At 41.2% G+C, this 21108-nt stretch overlaps 1 protein-coding gene across 1 annotated transcript in view; it reads left to right on the plus strand.

Annotated features, from left to right (window-relative positions):
* The first annotated feature begins 1985 nt into the window (after positions 1-1985).
* LOC100772221 (protein Jade-3-like) overlaps positions 1986-21108 on the plus strand; it is a 98213-nt gene continuing 79090 nt past the window's right edge. Inside the window, 2 exon segments of the mRNA XM_027433943.2 lie at positions 1986-2034; positions 4248-4471. Coding sequence (XP_027289744.1) covers positions 1986-2034; positions 4248-4471 — 273 coding nt within the window.

The following is a 21108-nucleotide window of genomic DNA, read 5'->3' on the forward strand; positions in this document are numbered from 1 at the left end:
TAAGATATGTTTGAAAATAATATAGCAACATGCTTTAGGTAATTGCATACTCAGTAGAATAGTGACATCCACTGTAGTTTTCTTATAATGAGTAAAATACTTTGTGAGATATTGTCAAAGAGTAAGTTCACTATAGACAGAGTTCTAGTAAGGGAAAGGACAATTCTCACAGTAGATCAGGTGCACACTATTACTAAGCCAATTAACTACATATTACCCTGGGAACCTAGGGTTTGACACAGAGATTGGAAAGTTCTAACATATTCGTGGTGACTCAGTAAGAGCAAAGCTTATGGAGTGCTACACAAATGGTGAGAACAATGCCTACCAAGTGGCACAGGATGAGAAAAAGGGTTCTCAGAATGCTTGCAACAGTGTGAGAAGGATGCTATCACATTTTGCACACTCTAAGAATCAAGTTCCACAATTTGTGTGGCATACAATAGAAACACTGCTGCTGGACTCTTCACTGTTGGAAATTGTGTTTTCATTTGAGGTACACATGTGGTTGTTGTTGTTCAGGGTTCCAGTGATGTGCCTATGATGACCAATTTCCACCATCTTCTTAGCATCACAAGGTTCATTTACCCATGTGGGGTTGAGAAAAAGCAAGAGACCAAGTGTCATTGATTCCCCACTGGTCTGTCATGACCACTTCCTCTTGCAATGAAGTCTACACACTCGCCTAATATCCAAGTTCAAAGCCCCTGCATCCACAAGGGAATCCTGTTCTGGCACACAGTGACTACCACCCCTGGCATAGAAGGAGAGAATCATATGGCCTACACATGGATACCTGACCTGGATGTTGAGAAAACCCAATATATCTGTAGACATGGTTACTCCATATCAGAAAATGTCAGAGAATGCATTTGAGATTTCCCTCAGCTTCAAAGTTGCAGTCAAAGGATTAGAACAGGCAACTAATGTAGGGCAAAAAAGAGCCAGATGAGATCAAAATCTCATAAGAGAAAGCTACATTTTGAGGCCACACTTTGGAGGGCATAGGGGTGCATCAGTTGGTGATTTACATGTTTAATCATTTTCATATTCCTTCACAAAAGCAGATGCCCATCTGACTTACTTTGTTCAGTGGGTATGTCATGTCAAGCACTGGGTAGATCAGAAATATTTCTAGGTTGTCTGGTGGGCTGAAATAAAATACAATATTCACATGTTGAGGCCTTGTAGATATATTTTCTAATTTGAAGGGATTTCTCAACTCTGATTATTCTATCCCACAGTATAAATCTAGGTTCTGGGGTTCACTTTTGAGAAGAATCGCCCCATTTCATATGGAATTATAGAGAACAAATTGTACCTAGATGATGAATTCCTCTTCTCACATATCAGGTTTTAAGAAATTGGTCACCCCAGTGCACCCAAGGCAAGAGCAGGACCCATGGCACATACCCATATCACACCACAGAACAGAGATAGGAAAGCCAGAAGTGTTGTCTCCCCATGCATTCTTCTCACCTGGTGCCTTCTTACTGTGCCTGTCACAGACAGGTGGCATGCCATGGGGGAACAGGTTCTTCTGAGATTGACCTGAGCCACAGGTGCCTGGCACAAAACAGAGCAATTGAAGAAAAGATCCTAGATACCAGCAAAACAACAGGTCTAGACAGTGTCTTTCCAGGCATTAGGGGAAACTTGGTGTTCTCCCAGGGCATTTCCATAATATGTCTTCTTCACTGCCTATTGCAAACACCTTTGTACGTGTGTTTCATTTTTTCATGAAGAAATATCAATGAAGTAACTGAGAATCATGGTCTTTTACATCTTGAGACAGGTTTACACCAGAGATCAACCAACATGGAGATCATCCCCCCCCAAATGCACTCTTCTTTCATGCAGGTCTTTCTTCTAGTGCAGCTTGCTATCTGGGAGGTATCACAGCACACTCCATGCCTCTTTCTTTATCTCAAGAATCTGTGTTCATGAACAAGCATTCTGCTTCCCTGACCTGCCAACTAGTAGTCATGGAATCCCTTATCAAGGAATCTGATGGCCAATTCCATGAGGGAGAAGGTGAGTGGAAGGGAGGGGAGTGTATGGATAATAAGTTCACTCAAGATGCCTGGGAAGGTCACAGACAACTTCTCCCTTCTTCAGGTCAGAGCTGAGTGAAAAGTCCATTTGCAAGATTATGTGGAAGTGCCAGATATAAAATCATACAACATTAAAAATGAAAACACAAAAATATGGTTAATGATTAAGGGGGAAAATGTAATGTGCTCAGGTGGATGTACATTGTCTTACATCCTGTCCTAAACATGGCTAGACATACTTGCTTTACACACAAAACCAAACACATACAGACACAGACACACACAGACACAAACACAGAATGTGGGCTGCTCATTTACTTGTCAGTTAATGAACAATGGATATGATGCAAAGGTGAAATGTTCAAGGCTCCACATCTCTGAGTGTTTGATGAGACAGGAGACAAAATGAGTTTGCTTTCTCTGCTGTTGTCACAGGAAAACTCCAAGAGAGTGGGAATGTACAAACTCTGTCCCCCAAGTCTGTGATTCAATAGGAAATCTGGTCAAATCTCACAAACTCCTGCAAATTCTAAACCTAAGGTCAAACTCCTCCTGGAACGCACACAGAGCTCTTGGTACTACAGGAAAAGTATTAATTACACTGGTCAGACCCAGCAGCCTTGGGCTAAATGACTAACCCTTCATCACACATTGAACACACTGAAGATTTACCCATTTCATGTGTGCAAGGAGGTTGTCATAATTGCACATATACAAGTGCCAATGGTTCAAATGTTCATGAAATCTGTTTATTGCTTTGGGGAAAAGAAAAAGAAATGGATTGAAATGGCAGGGAGGCAGTGATGAGGCTTAGCTCAAATTTCACAAACAATCAGAAGGAGATGTCTGAACTGGCACTGTACATGGTGTCTAAGTCATTAGAAAGCAGAAGGAAAGGCCTGCTACAGCTGCTTCCTCTCCCTGAGTGGACTTAATCTCTCCACCCTATCATTCACTAAAGCTACAGGAGCCAAGAAACTGGAAATATGTACTAAATAGTAAATTCTTCTGACTCGTCACCCTTCTGTAGATGGACATTGTGAAGGGACATGTGGCATGACAGAGGGAAAAGGCCTGGAGGTGAGTAACTCCCACTTCCTCAGTACTGCACCTCCTTTCCCCTCCATTTGATCCCATGTTGTTGAGGATGGAGGGTCTGAAATGCCCCTAGTCCCCATCCCCCAGCTTTCTGCCTCTTTAATTTCTTTTCTTTTCTCTGTATTTTTTTCTTCCAAAAGAGGGTTCATGTGTTTTATTTATGAGCATTAATTACTTTCTTTTATTATGGATTGGGCTGAAAATCACAAATTCATGCCTTGAGGATAGTCTAATCCAACACCTGCTAATTTTACAAATGATGAGTCACCAGGAAAGAGAGGGAAATGACTTTCACAAACTCATAGTTAGTCAGTGGTCAAAGGAAACATACATGTGTGTCTAGATTTTGATTTTATTTTTTTGCTATTATTTTTAGATCAAATTATGAACAAGCTCGCTTCACGCCTCCAGAGCGCACAACCTAAAAGAGTAGATTTAACAAAAGCACAATGGGATCGTCACATTCACATCCAATTTTTCTGGCTCTTCAAGAGCTGCTACATTCTAAAAAATTAAATTTAACTAAAGCCACGTTGCAGAGGTTCCTGAATGAATGCGATGCCATTGCACCCTGGTTCTCGATTTCGGGCAATCTCTCAGAGGCTAGTTGGGATAAGTTAGGGAAAGACCTGGATTTTGCCTGGGAACAAGGAACATTGAAGCCATGTGTTCGGCCGGTATGGTGACTAATAGGCAGCTGTCTAGAGGATCAAGAGGGAAATAAGAAAGCGAATGGACAAGCTGCATTTGAAATGCTTCAAGAAGAAAGATCAGAACAGTCAGAAAGTGAGGCTGGAAAGGAAAAACTGAAAGGGAATAAGAAGTGAGTCTATCCTTATCTAGGAGAGTTGAAGAAGGAGATAAAAGAACCAGGAGAGGATTCAGAATCAGAGGACGATATATATGAGGATGAGGACCTCACGGAGGGTGAGGAGGGGGAGATTATTGAGCTCATGGAAAAGCATTCCTTAAAAGTACCAGAAAAACAGCGCCCTAAAATGGCGACTGTAAAGCAAGGGCACCGCCCTACTGCTCCTCCCTGCTACTTCTCACAAGAGGAAGTAGGAGTTCCTGGTTGCTCCACCTTCTGTCCAGAAGTGTGGCGTACTGTTCGCACTGAGTTCCGGATTGCTCGACCACTGGCTTATCCAGTTTTCATGTATGGTAACCAACAGAAACATCATGAACTGCTCGACTTTAAAATAGTCAAGGCTCTGGCAGAGTCGGTACGCACCTATGGGGTGATGGCAGCTTTTACAGTTGCTCAGGTAGAAGCACTCAATTGCTTCTGTATGACACCTGGCGACTGGCTGAATTTGGTAAGAGCTTGTTTATCGCCAGGACAATATTTGGATTGGAGGGCTTTCCAAATTGAATTTGCCAATGATCAAGGTGCGGCTAACCGAGCGGCTGGTATTCCAGCCTGGGATGTGGACATGCTTCTTAGTCAAGGACTTTTGCACAGCAACTAACAGGATACCCCCCTCAAGTGTATGATCAGATTAACCATATAGCCATTAGGGCTTGGAGGTCTCTGCACAACAGAGGTGAGGTCAGTGGAAATCTTACAAAGATATTACAAGGCCCTATGGAACTCTTTTCAGACTTTGTGGCAAGAATGGTAGAAGCTGCAGCATGAGTGTTTGGGGATCCAGATGCTACTATGCCATTGATCAAACAGCTGGTTTATGAACAATGTATAAAGGAGTGTAGGGCTGCAATAACTCCATATAAAGGTAAAGGCCTTGAAGTCTGGATGAAGGTCTGTAGGGAGTTAGGAGGCCCACTCACCAATGCTGGCCTAGCAGCTGCTGTGATGCAATTAACTAAGAAAGGCAGAAGTTCAGGAGCTTGCTTTAAATGTGGCAAGCAAGGGCACTTGAAAAGGTAATGCCCAGAAAGAGGAAATACTACAGACAATAATTCTACCCTGCGCCCTAAGCAACCTGGCTTATGCCTTAGATGTTGAAAAGGAAACCAATGGGCTAAGGATTGTAGATCACTAAAAGACATCAATGGACAGCCTCTTGTTCAGGGGTATGGAGGAGCTAGTCCAAAAAACAGACGGTGGGGGCCCACGACGCCAGGGCCCACAAATATATGGGGCCATGGAGGATCAGAACCAGGAGCAGAGTCCCGAAACCTGGCCCTCTCTTTGACATCCGAGAGACCGAGGAGAGCCACTACAGGCTCCGTGGGGCTGGACTTATGCTCCACCACCAGACTCGTATTAACTCCCAGAATGGGGGTCCAGCTCATTGACACGGATTTTAAGGGACCCCTTGAGCCTGGCACAGTAGGCCTGCTTATAGGAAGATCATCTGCGGCCTTGAAAGGTCTACGAGTACATCCTGGGTTATAGATCCTGATTATATGGGTGTAGTAAAGATCATGGTAGAATCTCCTAGAGGGATTACAGCCATTTCTCCTGGAGACAGGATAGCACAGCTACTGCTTTTGCCAAGTTTACATGATAAGTTTCCAGCTCAAACCAGAGAGAGAGGAGAGGGAGGCTTTGGTTCCACTGGTTTGAACTTAACCTTCCTAGCTTTAGACCTCGATCAACATCCGACCCTTAAGTTAATAGTGGATGGTAAGAAAATCCTAGGCTTACTAGATTCTGGAGCTGATAAGAGCATCATAGCCACTAAAGATTGGCCCTCTGGCTGGCCTATACAGGTCTCTTCCCAAACTTTACAAGGCTTGGGCTATGCTAAGGCCCCTGACATGAGTGCCGGATAATTGCCTTGGAAAGATCAGGAAGGGCATTCAGGGACCATGTGTTAGACTTACCAATTTCACTATGGGGAAGAGATTTGTTGAAAGATATGGGTTTGAAGCTCACAAATGAATACTCAGAAACATCTCGAGACATCATGAAACGAATGGGATACATCCCAGGTCGGGGCCTCGGAAAACATCTGCAGGGTTGAACTAGTCCTATTCTCCCACAACAAAGGCCAAAGAATCTAGGTCTGGGTTTTTCCTAGGGGCCACTGGGGAAGGTATTCCTATTACCTGGAAAACAGAGGAACCAGTATGGGTTCCTCAGTGGCCACTTTCCTCTGAAAAATTAGAGGCTGCTAGGACTCTAGTGCAGGAGCAGCTGGATCTGGGGCATATAAAATCCTCTGTGTCTCCATGGAATACTCCTAATTTTGTCATTAAGAAAAAATCTGGTAAATGGAGATTGCTCCATGATCTTAGAGCTATTAATCAGCAGATGCAAATTATGGGCCCTGTGCAACGTGGTCTTCCACTTTTAACCTCTTTACATGCATCATGGCCTATCATCTCTATAGATATTAAAGACTGTTTCTTTTCCATACCTTTGTGTGCCAAGGATTCAGGGCGCTTTGCATTTCCCTTTGTAATCATGAAGAGCCTGATCTAAGGTATGAATGGATAGTGTTGCCACAGGGGATGGCCAATAGTCCTACTATGTGTCAGTTGTTTGTTGCAGAAGCTATTGCCCCTTTGTGAGTGGACTTTCCAAAGATTAGATGTGTTCATTACATGGATGATATTTTATTGGCTGCCAAGGATGGTAAAACGCTCAATAAGGCATATATAAATTTGGTAAAATTGCTTGAGTTTCGTAATTTAGTCATAGCCTCAGAAAAGGTACAAAAGGACACTGTTATTAACTATCTAGGGGCTAAGATTCTCCCTCATACAGTTATTCCACAGAAGATAGAGATTAGAAAAGATAATTTAAAAACTCTTGATTTTCAGAAGTTGTTGGGAGATATAAATTGGATAAGGTGTTATTTAAAATTACCTATTTATGAGTTGAAACCATTGTATAATATTCTCAATGGTGATTCAGCGTTAGATTCACCTAGGCAGTTAACCGCTGAAGCCAGAGAAGCTTTAAAGAAAGTGGAGACAGATTTAAAAAATGCCAGCCTTAAGCGCCTAATAGAACACATGGATATTCTTTTGTGTGTGCTCTCAACATTCTCCCAGCCTACAGCTTTGCTGTGGCAAGATGGTCCATTACTATAGATATATTCTAAATCCTCCCCAGGAAAGACTATTGAATACTATCCTGCAGCGGTTGCTGACTTGGCTCAAAATGGGATACAGCAATGCATTCAATATTTTGGGAGACTACCAAATAAGATCATAATCCCATATACTGCTCAACAAGTTAAGATCCTTTGTGGAACTGTGGATGATTGGGCCATTCTGCGCTGCAGGTTTTCAGGAGAAATAGACAATCCTTACCCAAAACACCTTCTAAAGTCATTTTTTAAAGAACATCCGGTCATTTTTCCTAAAATGACTGCATCTGCTCCTATTGCTGGAGCCCCAAACATTTTCACTGATGGATCCAAGACAGGCTGTGGAGATGATATGATAGAGCATCAGGATCCAGTGCAATTTCAATATCAGCCTGGTTCCCCCCAGATTATTGAATGTAAAATTGTCCTTGAAATGTTTAGAAATTTCCCGTTCCCCTTTAATCTGATTTCTGATTCGGCATATGTTGTGAATGCTGTTAAGGCCCTGGAGGTTGCAAGACCTATCAAACCTAATAGTACAGTTTGCAAACTCTTACAGGAGTTGCAAAAGTTGATCTGGCATCGTGATCAGAAATTTTTTATACAACATATTAGAGCTCATACCAACTTGCCTGGACTTCTATCAAAAGGCAATGAGATCATAGATCACTGTACTAGAGGGGAATATGTATTTTTTTGCTTTCCCTGTAGAGCGGGCGCAGCAATTTCACAAACAATTCCATGTATCTGCAAAAACTTTGCAACAAAGGTTTCAGCTATCCCGAGCGGAGGCTAGACAAATAGTATTGAATTGTCAACAGTGCATAACCTTTTTTGCACCCCCCTAGCATGGGGGTCAATCCCAGAGGGCTATTGCCCCTGAAACTTTGGCAAATGGATGTAACCCATTTTTCAGGATTCGGAACTCTTAAATATATCCACGTGTCTGTGGATACCTGTTCAGGCATCATCCATGCCACATCTATGAGTGGGGAAAAGGCTCAAAATGTCATCAGACATTGCCTTGAGGCATGAGCTGCCTGGGGAAAACCTCAGCAATTAAAAACTGACAATGGCCCTGCATACACAGCTCACTCTTTTACCTCCTTCTGTAAGCAGATGGAGGTCCAATTAAACCATGGCCTACCTTATAATCCCCAAGGACAAGGAATAGTTGAAAGAGCTTATCGCACATTGAAAGAATGTTTATTAAAACAAAAAGGGGGAATAGGCCATGGTAGAACACTAAAGGAACAACTATCCTTGGCTCTCTTTACTCTGAATTTTTTGAATTTGGATTCTCAAGGCCTTTCTGCTGCCAATAGGCACCAGACTCAGGCACCTGCTCAGAAGGGCTACATAAGATGGAAAGATATCCTTATGGGTCTATGCCATGGACCGGACCCAGTGTTAGCATGGGTGAGAGGTTCTGTTTGTGTGTTTCCCCAGGATCAGCAAAACCCGTTGTGGATTCCAGAGAGACTAACGAGGCATTGCAACAAACAAGATGAAGCCTCCGATATAGATCCTGCTGCTGACCTTGACAACTCCGTGGCTTATCCAGGCCAAAGAACAAATCCTGTGGGCCATAGCGAAAGCATGGCCAATTCCCTTGCCTGTTCATAGTGCATCTAAAGTTTTGCCTGTTTTCTTCTCTACTAGTTATGATTTGGGTCTGCCCTGTGTGAATTTGGATCCTGATACTGCCCAGTATTCAGCCACTAATATCTCTCTCCATGGGGCATTATGCTTCTCCCTCATTGATAGTTCTAATCCATGTTTTTGGATGAAAAATGGCTCGATAGGCAATTGGCTTGATCCTCTTGGTAATTCTTAGTTATATGGTGCTACAGGCTCTATAAGCAGTTTTCTCAGGCTCTCCTTCAGGCTTGGGTACAGGCGGTAATAGCACCCAGAATGTTAATGTTACCATGCTTCTGATGCTGATGGAGAGGTTCCGACCCTCAAATTCACGCTTTAGTCAAGAGAACTCCACCCCTCGACAAGTCTTGCCTTATTGTGCACCCAATCGAGGGTATCTTCCTCATTGGACACCCTGTCAGAGTCCGGACCACAAACTTAAACAGATAGCTCCTGGTTTTGAATTTACTCCCCCTCTTGACAGGTATCAGTATAACCTAACTCAGGGAGGTTCCCAAAGAACAGGCAGTAAAAATACCTGGCCATGGTTTCAATGGGTACTCTCCAATGAGCGTGGAGCAATTACTTCTCTTGAACCTTTTGCGGTTCTCCAGAATCTCATAAGACTTTTTAATGTTTCTGGTACTATGGATGAGAAGGGACCTTCTCTTAAGAATCTATCAATACATAAAACTTTGGATAATTTCCCTGTTCCAGCTAGCCCAGTATGTTTAAAAGCTCCCTTATTCTTTCTGCTCTCTAATGCTACTAATGCTACCAAAGAAGTGATCTCATTTAATTCAACTAACGTCTCCTGTATTGCTAGTCAATGTTGGAATGGTTCTGCTAATACAGCAGTAGTGATGAGGGTCCCTACGTATATTCCTATTCCGGTTAAAGTGGATACAGGAACATTTTCCCTTACGGAAATCATCAGAACCAAACAGGATTTTGTCATAACTGCAGCATTGGTTACTGCCATAACCCTTTCTGCAGCAGCGGCTACAACTGCTGCCATTGCCATGGCTGCACAGGTCCAAGCTGAGACAGTCAATGACGTCGTAGAAAAAACAGCCAGAGCATTAACTACCTTAAAATCTATTGATGGCCACTTAAGAGCTGGCATTCTAACTGTGAACCAAAGAGTGGACCTGTTGCAGGAACAGGTAGATGATTTGGTAACCCTAACTTCCATAGGATGTGTTCATTCTCTTTCTTCTTTTTGTATCACCTCCAGATTGGCGAATAATTTCACAGAGAACAGCAACTTAAGTTGGCAGCTGAGTGGCTACCTTCAGGGAAATTGGAGTCACCAGTTCGAGAACCTGACAGATACCTTAACACAACAGATTGTTGCTGTGAATGCTACACGCCTGAGCCTGCCCACTGTCAATACCCTTTTAACTACTCTTAAGCAAGCTTTAATTTAGTTAAGGAATGGGCTGGGGTGGGGGTTATGCTTTCCATGATGTTGTTAGCCATTTTTGTTTGCCTGTGGTGCCTATGCAGGATCAGGAAGTTGCAAAAATCCCAAACTGCCATGTTGGAACAGGTCTTTTCTGCTGTGGAAGCAGGACAATCCCCTCAAGCACGGTTATCCATGCTGACAGACAAATAGGTATCTGTCTCGCCCTTTCTGAGTGAGTGATGGGTATCTGAATCAGTCATGCTCAATGACGGGCACCTACCCTTTTGCTGAGAGAATAAGCATACATGTGTTTCCTTCGACCTAAGACATGAGCCTGTGAGAGCGACACAGTGACTCTTTGATGGGTAAGATAGGGACACTGGGGTTGAACCTAAGACAGAGATAACTGAAATTTGACAACAGATAGATACTGCTACTCCTATAATTTTAAAACAAAAAAGGGGGAACTGTTGGGAGCTGCAGAGTGCCTACAAGATGGCGCCGGTTTCCGCCTTCTGCAAGCCCGATGGTGAGTGCTCTCAGTGATAAACAACTCCTTATTAGGAGAGAGGCCACATATCCTTCTAAATCTGCTTGGTGACAACCTATCCTAGCATGCCACCTGGGCATAGATGATTGCTAGTTGCTGGATATATTAAGCCCCACCTTCCTGGGTTCGGGGCCACTTCCTGTAAATCAAGTTTCCCGAGTAAAACTGTGAGAAGATTCCTCGGTGTTGCGTCGTTCTTGCTGGTCAAGGGTAGACGCAACATCGACTCTTTGATCTTCATTCCTCCCTCTCTGCAACTAGGTTCTATAGTTGAGTTCAGTATTTATCTATGGATGTTTGCCTCTGCTTCCATCAGCCACTGGATGAGGGCTCTAGGATGACATAAAAAGTAGTCATCAATCTCATTATAGGGGAAAGGAATTTAGGTTATCCTCTGCACCATTGTCTAGATTGTCAGTTCGTGTCATTCATGTAGGTCTCTGGAAATCTCCCTAGTGCCAAATCTCTCCTCAGTCCTATAATGGCTCCCTCAGATATGGTATCTCTCATCCTGCTCTCTTCTATTCTTGCCCCTATATATTTGTGGTCCTCCATTTCCTCCCCTTCCCCCTTCTCCTCCTCTCATTCTGGCAGCTCCCTGTCCCCTACCTTCATGCTTCCAATTAGCTCATGACATCCTGCCCCTTCCCATTCTCTGGGTCCATGCATTTTTCACTTAGAGTACTTCTTGTTTTCTAGTTTCTTTGGTGAAGAGGATTGTAGGCTGGTAATCCTTTGCTCTATGTCTAAAATTCATATATGAGTGACTACATAACATGTTTGTCTTGTTGTGACTGGGTTACCACACTCAGGATGGTTGATTCTAGTTCCATCCATGTGCCTGCGAATTTCAAGATTCCATTGCTTTTTTCTACTGAGTAAGACTCCATTGTATAAATGTACCATATTTTCTCTATACATCTTCTGTTGAGGGGCATCTAGGTTGCTTCTAGGTTCTGGCTGTTACTAACAATGCTTCTATGAAGACGTTTGAATATATGTCCTTGCTGTATGAACCTGCATTATTTGGGTATATGCACAAGAGAAGAATTGGTGGATCTTGAGGTAGACTTATCCCCATTCTTCTAAGCGACAGCCATATTGATTTCCAAAGTGGTGTTCCAAGTTTGAACTCCCACCAACAATGGAGAAGTGTTAGTTTTTCTCCACATCCTCTCCAGCATAGATTGTCATTGGTGTTTTTCAGCTTAGCCATTCTGGCCGGTATAAGATGGTATCTCAGAATTGTTTTGAGTTGCATTTCTCTGATGGCCAAGGATTTTGAGCACTTTTTTAAGTGTCTTTCAGCCATTTCAGATTCCTCTGTTGAGAATTCTCTATTTAGTTCTGCACACCATTTTTAATTTCATTGTTTGGTGTTTTGGTGGTTAGCTTCTTGTGTTCTTGTATATTTTGGAATTTAGCCCTCTGTCAGATGTGGGGTTGTTGAAGATCTTTTCCCCTTCTGTCCACTATCGTTTTGTCTTACTGACTGTGTCCTTTGCCTTACAGAAGCGTCTCAGTTTCAGGAGGTCCCATTTATTAATTGTGGATCTCAATGTCTGTGCTACTGTTTTAATGTTAAGGAAGTGGTCTCCTGTGCCAATTCGTTCAAGGGTATCTTCCATTTTCTCTTCTAGAAGATTCAGTGTGGCTGGATTTATGTTGAGATCTTTGATCCATTTGCACTTAAGTTTTGTGCATGGTGACAGATATGGATCTATCTGCAATCTTCTGCATGTCCGAATCCAGTTGTCTCAGCACCATTTGTTGAAGATGGTATCTTTTTTCCATTGTATAGATTTGGCAGCTTTTCAAAAACAAGGTGTTCATAGGTGTGTGGGTTAATATCAGGAATTCCAATTCGATTCCGTTGATCTGTCTGTCTATTTTTGTGCCAATACCAAGCTGTTTACAGAACTATGGCTCTATAATCGAGCTTGAAGTAAGGGATGGTGATGCCTCCAGAAGATCCTTTATTATACAGAGTTCTCTTGGCTATCCTGGGTATTTTCTTTTTCCATATAAAGTTGAATATTCTTCTTTCAAGGTCTGTGAAGTACTGTGTTGGGATTTTGATGGGTATCACGTTGAATCTGTAGACTACTTTTGGCAAGATTGACATTTTTACTATAGTGATTCTACCTATCCAAGACCATGACAGATCTTTCCATTTTCTGGTTTCTTCTTAATTTCTTTCGATAAAGATTCAAATTCTTACTATACAGGTCTTTCACATTTTTGGTTAGTGTTATCCCAAGATATTTTATGTTGCTTGTGGATATTGTGAAGGGTGATGTTTCTCTGATTTATTTCTCATTGCATTTATCATCTGAATATAGTAGGACTACTGATTTTTTCAGTTAATTTTGTATCCTGTTACTTTGCTGAAGGTGTATATCAGCTGTAGGATTTCCCTGAGAGAGTTTGTTGGGACACTTATGTGGACGATCATATCATCTGTAAAGAGTGAAAGTTTGACATCTTTCCAATTTTTATCCCTTTGATCTCCTTTTCTTGTCTTATTGCTCTAGCTAGAACTTCAAGAACAATATTGAAAAGACATGGAGAGAATGGACAGTCTTGTCTTGTTCCTGATTTTAGAGGAATCAATTTGAGTTTCTCTCCATTTACTTTGATGTTGGCTGTTGGTTTGTTGTATATTGCTTTTATCATGTTTAGATATGTTCCTGTTATTCCTATTCTCTCCAAGATCTTTATCATGAAGGGATGTTGGATTTTTTTAAAGGATTTTTCAGCATCTAGTGAGATGATCATGTGGTTTTTCTTTTTCAGTTTGTTTATATGGTGGATTACATTGATAGATTTTCATTTTGAACCATACTTGCATCCCTGTGATGAAGCCTACTTGATCATATTGGATGATTTTTCTGATGTGTTCTTGGATTCGATTCACCAATATTTTGTTGAGTATTTTTCCATAGATGTTCATGAGGGATATTGGTCTGTAGTTCTCTTTTTTAGTTGTGTTTGTGTGACTTGATTATCAAAGTGATTGTAGCCTTTAAAAGGAGTTTGGCAATATCCCTTCTGCTTCTATTGTGTGGAACAATTGTGCAGTACTGGTATTAGCTCTTGTTTGAATTTCTGGTAGAATTCTGCAGTGAAGCTATCTGACCCCGGGATTTTTTTCGTTGGGAGGCTTTTGATGACTGCTTCTATTTCATTAGTGTTTGTAGGTCGATTTAAACTTTTTATCTTTTCCCAACCCTTTACTCTGATTTAATGCCTGTCTCTGGAGTTGAGGTATGTTTCTTGTATACAGCAGAAGGTTGGATTCTCTCTTCGTATCCATTCTGTTAACCTGTATCATTTTATAGGCAGGTTAAAACCATTGACATTGAGGGATATTAATGTGCAGTGATTGTTGGTTCTTGATTGATTTGGATTTGTTGGTGGTGGTGTCATTGTGTCTGGATTTTGCCCTCTTGTTTCTTTTCTTGTTTGGTAAAGTTGGATTATTTATTACATATGTACTTTTTTATCTTCCTTGGGTTGGAGTTTTCCCTCTAGGACCTTCTATAATGCTGGATTTGTGGATATGTATTGTTTAAATCTGGTTTTGTCATGGAATATCTTGTTTTCTCCATCTATATTGATTGAAAACTTGTCTGGGTATAGTAGTATGAGTTGGCATCCATATTCCCTTAGTGTTTGTAGGACATCTATTCAGGACCTTCTGACTTTCAAAGTTTCCATTGAGAAGTCAGGTGTGGTTCTGATAGGTGTGCCTTTATACTTTACTTGAACATTTTTCTTTGCTGCTCTTAATATTTTCTCTTTATTCTGTACATTTGGTGTTTTGATTATTATATGCCGAGGGGAGTTCTTTTTGTTGTCCTGTCTATTAGGTGTTCTGTAGGCTTCTTGTACACTTTTAGGCATATCCTTCTGTAGGTTGGGGAACTTTTCCTCTATGATTCTGTTGAAAATGTTTTCTGTAGCTTTGAGCTGTATTTTTTCACTTTCTTCTATACCGTTTATTCTGAGATTCTGCCTTTTCATGGTGTCCCCTATTTCCTGGATATTTTGTGTTTGAGATTTGTTGGACTTGAGATTTTCCTTGGTCAATGATGTAGATCCTCTAGCAAGTCTTCAACAACTGATATTCTCTCTTCTATCTCTTGTATTCTACTGGTTATATTCACCTCCTTAGATCCTGATCATTTATTCAGCCTTTGTGTTTCCAGCATCCCCTCATTCTGTGTTTTCTTTATTGTTTCTATTTCAGCTTTCATGCCTTAAACTGTTTCCAGTGTTTCCTTCACTTGTTTGATTGTTTTTTTTCCTTTGGATTCTTTGAGAGAATCACTTATTTCTTGAATTTTTTGTTATTTTTTCTTCTATTTCTTTAAGAGATTTTCTTGTTTCCTCTTTAAGGGTCTTGAACATCTTCATGAAGTAGGTTTTTAGGGCTGTCTCTTCTTCTTCCTCCATGTGTGCTTTTCAGATCTTGCTGGTGTGGTGTCCCTATATTCTGGTGGTGTTATATTGCTCTTTCTGTTGAATATGTTCTTATTCTGCCTCTTCCCATCTCTTATTCTAGTGGGTGAAGGTGGGGTCTCTCTATCTCCTCTTGTCACCCAGTGGTGTGTGTGGGCCAAGACCTTAATGTCTGCAGATATGGATGTTCTTGCCTCTCTTGGTAGACTCTTCACTCTGGAGATTTTTGAGCAGCAGAGGGCGAAGGGAGATTGAGGTATTTCCAGACTCACCGAGGTCTTTCCTGTCTGAGCATGTCCACTCTATGCAGTCAGGTTCACTCTCTACAGCCACAGGCCCAGAGAGATACTGGGGTCATGAGGAACTTGGGGAGGAGTAGGGCTCAGGAGATGTCAGGGAAGCAGATAGGGGAAGGAAGAATGAGGTATTTCCAGACTCAAGGAATTCCTTTCTGTCTGTTCAGTTCCACTCTATGCAGGCAGGTTGGATCTCTGCTGCTGCTGGAACAGAGAGATCCTAGGGTGATGGGGCCTTGGGCAGGATTAGGACTCAGGAGAGGACAGACAGGCTGAAGGGGAAGGAAGAAGGAGGTATTTCCAGACTCAAGGAATTCCTTTCTGTCTGTTCAGTTCCACTCTATGCAGGCAGGTTTGCTGTCTGCTGCTGCAAGCCCAGAGAGATCCTGGGGTGATGGGGATCTTGGGCAGGACTTAGGACTGAGCACAGGTCAGGGAGGCCGAGGGGAAAGGAATATTACCTTTTCTCTGTAATTCTTCATCCTCTATTCTCTCTACTTATCCCTTACTTCCTCTTTCTTTACTTCTTCCTTTAATTCTCTGTATACATTACACAGAACAGAACATTAGGGTTCTCTTAGGATGAGTAGGTGTTCTATCACTGAAGCCACCATTTATGCCTTCTTGCTGTCTTCATAAAAAAGCCTGACCTAGCATCCACCACACATTGATATCCATCCATGTTTCTGACAGCTTATACTTCTTCAGTTGGTAAAAAATTTGCAGGCCATGGACAATCTCTAGTGGGACAGTGCTTGCACTGGTGTGTTTAAATCCTTACCTAAGCCTCCCGTGCCATAGAAAGTGTTGCATATCACAGTACTTCCTCATATTGAAGAACAGCTCATAAAGATTAACCTCTTGGATACTTAATAGGATGGCTTTGACAAAGTTTCCCCTGATCTCTTGAAAGCAGAAGCATCATATTCTCATCAGATTCATAATCATGAAGAGGCTTTTGCATGCAAGTGCTAAACTGTGTCTGGGTGTCTCAGAGTCAGTTTCACTTGATATGAAATCCATTGCCAAAAGGACTGTAATGCAGTCATGTCTTCATGGTGTCTGAGGCCAGGTAATATACCAATCATGACTTTTCCCAAACAGCCTGATGATGTTCCCAATCTGACATCTGCTCTCTGAGCAGGAAGCACCAGCTGGCTTCTCCTCCATGAATGGGTCACTCACCTATCTGGTAAATTATGTGGTTTTCACTGTGGACCCACCAACTGTGATCTCTTTCAGGATATTGTCTGTACCTGAGAACTGCTTGACACACAGGCTGGGACCAGAGGAACCTGTAGAGTCACCAGATTTCTTGTGAAATGGGAGCTTCCACAGTTGTAGATACCACTGTGTTGTAGTGGGTTAAGGGATCTGAGAATTGGTGGTAAGGGAGGACATAGTTGTGGTTCAAATTGCAAAGAATATACCCTGAGAGAGAATATTCAAATGTTTTATTATCAAACTATTTAAACAATGTCACCATCTGTGTATGTTGATGGAAGACAATAATATGGTGTCTCTGGGATCTTGAATCCAAGACCTTTCTGAACTACACAGGGATAAGCCATCTCAGAAACACAAACAAACAATATACAGAGAAACTAATGAGCATTCAGAAGCCCAGAAACTGCTTTCTTTCTGCTGGGCATACATGGATTCTCTACTCCATGGATGAGGAAGCTGGAAAACAGTAGCTCAGGATTTGTGAACAATGATAAATATAATGGAATCAGAATTGGTGCTGGTGCCACCTTTCTTAATAGGACAATTTCTTAGTTATCATTCTTTTGCTTGGAAGAGACACCATGACCACAGTGACTTATAACAGAAAACATTTCATTGGGATTTTGTTTACATGTTCAGAAGCTTATTGAATGCTCATGGTACAAGCATGTATGAAGCAGGTATGATTGGGCCCAGAGCAGTATCTGAAAGCTCACATCTGCTTTGAAACATACAAGCTTCCTCTTAGTGACATAGCATCTCCAATGAAGCCACAGTTTCCATTCTTCATAAACTATTCACAAACAGGGAACCCATCTTATAGGATTTCTAAAGCTATGAAGAGACAATATAACTATATCAACACTTATGAAGGAAAACACATAATTTGAGCTAGCTTCCAGTTCAGAGATTTAGTCCATTATTGTCATGGCAGGTGGCACGGTGACATGCAGGCAGACATGGTGCTGGGGAAGGAGAAGAGATTTCTAAACCACACTGGGTATAGCTTGAGCATAGGATACCTTGAATCCCAATCCCACAGAAGCAGAGTTCCTCCAAAATATTCAAACCTACTCTAACAAAACCATACCTTCTATTCTGGAAATTGCATGTGGGAACAAACAAGAATTACAAACAAGAACAGATGTGCAGATAAACAGACAGACATTTTTGAGTGAGAGAGAGAGAGAGAGAGAGAGAGAGAGAGAGAGAGAGAGAGAGAGACTAAATCAGACATCTCTTGAAATCTTTTCCATCAGATCTCAGGGAATCTCACAAAAGAGGAGGTAAAAAGACTGTAAGAGCCAGAGAGTATGGAAGCATCCAGGAGAACATGGCCCTCTGAATCACCTAAGCAAAGAACTCCCAGAGACTGATGAAGCAAGCAATATCCCTACATGGTTGTATTAGGTCTTGTATGCAATGTATGTGCATATATATATATATATATATACTATATATGTGTGTGTGTGTGTGTGTGTGTGTGTGTGTGTGTGTGTGTGTGTGTGTGTGTGTGTGTGTGTGTCTGTGTGTACACAATAGTTATTGGCTTCATGTATTATAGGACTCATGACAGTGAGAACAAGCAGATCTCTGTTGTTTGCCTGCACTTTGGACCCTTTTTCTCCAGTTAGGTTGCCATGTCCAACTTCAACATGATTGTTTAAGCTTCATCTTAATATATTTTGCTTTGCCATGTTTGGTTGTTAGGTCTTAGAAGCCTTTTCATTTCTAATGAGAGACAGAAAGAATAGATCTGGAGGGGACTGAAGGTGGTAAGTAACTGGGAGGAGTAGAGGGAGGGATACTATAATCAGGATATATTGTATGAGAAAAGAATATATTTTCAATAAAGAAAATAAATAAATGAACAAATAGTTTAAGTTTTGTTACATCATGGAATTTTTTTTCCATTCCTTCAGTTGTGATTGTTAGTTTTTCTGAGTATTGTAGTTTCAGCTGGCATCAGTGGTATCTCAGCCATGTAGAACAGCAATCCAGGTCCTTGTGTATTTCAGAGATTCCATTTAGAAGTCAGGTATTATAGTAATGATTCTGCCTTTATATGTGAGTCTGTCTTTTCCCTTGTGATTTTCTAATCTTTTCTTGGTTTTGTACATTTAGTGTTTTGATGGGTAGTTAGTGATTTATTTCCTGGTCCTATCTGTTTAGAGATTAGTATGCATCTTGTAAATGGTTATGAATCTATTTCTTTAGTTTGGCAAAGTTTTCTTCTATGATCTTGTTGAAGATATAGTCTGTGTCATTGACCTTGGATTCTTCTCCCTCCTCTTTGCCTATAATTACAATATTGGTTTCTTCGAGCTATTCCACATTTCATGTAGGTTCCTTCTTATTTTCTAATTTTTGTAGAATTCGTTTCTTTTGTGTTGATTTTTATATATGTATGCCTTCCTTATTTAGTCTAGGTACTCTAGTTTTTCTTCTAATATTGGGATCCTATCTCTGCTTGATACATTCTACTTACAAGGTTTTCCTTTGAGGTTTCTAGTTTGGTTCTTAATTTTTTTCAATTATGTCTAAATTTCAGCTTCATTTATTCCTCTCCAGTGTTTATTTCTCCTGGATGAATTTTTCATTCAAATCCTGAGTTTTCTTCATCATTTCCATCAGCCTTATGCTTATGTTTTCTTGTTCATCACTAAAGCATCTATTAATTCTTTTTTCCATTATTTATTTGATTTAGAAATCAGATTGTTTCACATATTAGACCCAGTTCCCTCTCCCTCCCCTCCTCTCCTGTCCTGCCAACTAAAAACCTACCTATCCCATACCCTTTCTCGTTCCCAGGGAGCACGAGGCCTTCCATAGGGGGTCTTCAGATTCTGTCATATCCTTTGGGATAGGGTGTAGGCCCACATCTGTGTGTCTTGGCTCAGGGAGTATTCCTCTCTTTGGAATGGGCTCCCAAAGTCCATACCTATGCTAGGGATAAGGAATGATCTACTACAAGGGTACAAGGGGCCCCATAGATTTCTGAGGCCTCCTCAATGACACTCACTTTCCTGGGGTCTCGATCGGTCCCATGCTGGTATCCCAGCTATCAGACTGGGGAACAAGAACTCCACCTTTTTCAGGTCAGCTGTTTATGGTAGGTTACCCCAGCCATTTCTGGACCACTTTGCTCATCACGACTCCTTTTCTGAAACTCGACTCCAGTTCTGTTCAGTGTTTAGCTGTGTGTGTCTGTTTCTTCTTCCACCAGCTGCTGGATGAAGTCTATAGGATAGTATATAAGTCAGTCATCAATCTTATTATCACAGTAGGGCATTAGAGGTAGCCTCTCCTCTGTTGTTTAGGTTGTTCGTTGGCATCATCTTTGTAGATCTCCATATATTTCCAAATACTTAGATTGTGGGACTTCAACACCCCACTCTCACCACTAGACAGTACTACCAGACACAACCTTAAAAAAGAAACAAAGGAACTAACAGAAATTATGACACTATTGGGTTTAACAGACATCTATAGAACATTCCATCAAAACACAAAAGAATATTCTTTCTTCTTAGTGCCACATGGAACCTTCTTTAAAATTCACCACATACTCAGCAACAAAGCAAACCTCAACAGATAAAAAAAAATTGGAATAAACCCCTGTATCCTAAGGGATCACCAAAATAAAAGTTAGAATTCAACAACAACACAAATTGCAGAAAACATAAAAACTCATGGAAATTGAGCAATGCTCAACTGGGTAAAGAAAGAAATAAAGAAGAAATAAAGACTTGCTAGATTTCAATGAAAATGAATGCACAGTATACCCAAACCTATTGGACAGTCTGAAAGCTGTGCTAAGAGGAAATTTCATAGCGCTAAGTGCCCACATGAAGAAACTGGAGAATAATAACACTAGACAGTTAACAGCACAACTGAAAGCTCTAGAACACAAAGAAGCCAATGCACCCCAGAGGAGCACCTACCAAGAAATAATCAAACTGCAGGCTGAAATTAATAAAGTGGGAACTAGGAGAATAATAAAAGAACAAATATAACTAAGAGTCGATTCTTCGAGAAAATTGACAAGATAGACAAAGCTTTATCCAAAATTACCAAAAGGAAGAGAGTGAGCATGCAAATTAATAGAATCAGGAATGAAAAGGGGGACATAACAGGAGACACTAAGGAAATACAGAGAATCATCAGGTCATACTTTGAAAACCTGTATTCCTTAAAATTTGAAAATCTAAAGGAAATGGACAATTTTCTGTATATATTTCACTTACCAAAATGAAATCATGAACAGATAAGCAACTTAAATAGACATATATAAACCCTAATGAAATAGAAGCATATACCAAATTTCTCCCAACAAAAAAGCCCAGGGCCAGATGGCTTCAGT

Source organism: Cricetulus griseus, chromosome X, assembly GCF_003668045.3.
Source record: "Cricetulus griseus strain 17A/GY chromosome X, alternate assembly CriGri-PICRH-1.0, whole genome shotgun sequence".
Classification (NCBI taxonomy): Eukaryota; Metazoa; Chordata; class Mammalia; order Rodentia; family Cricetidae; genus Cricetulus; species Cricetulus griseus.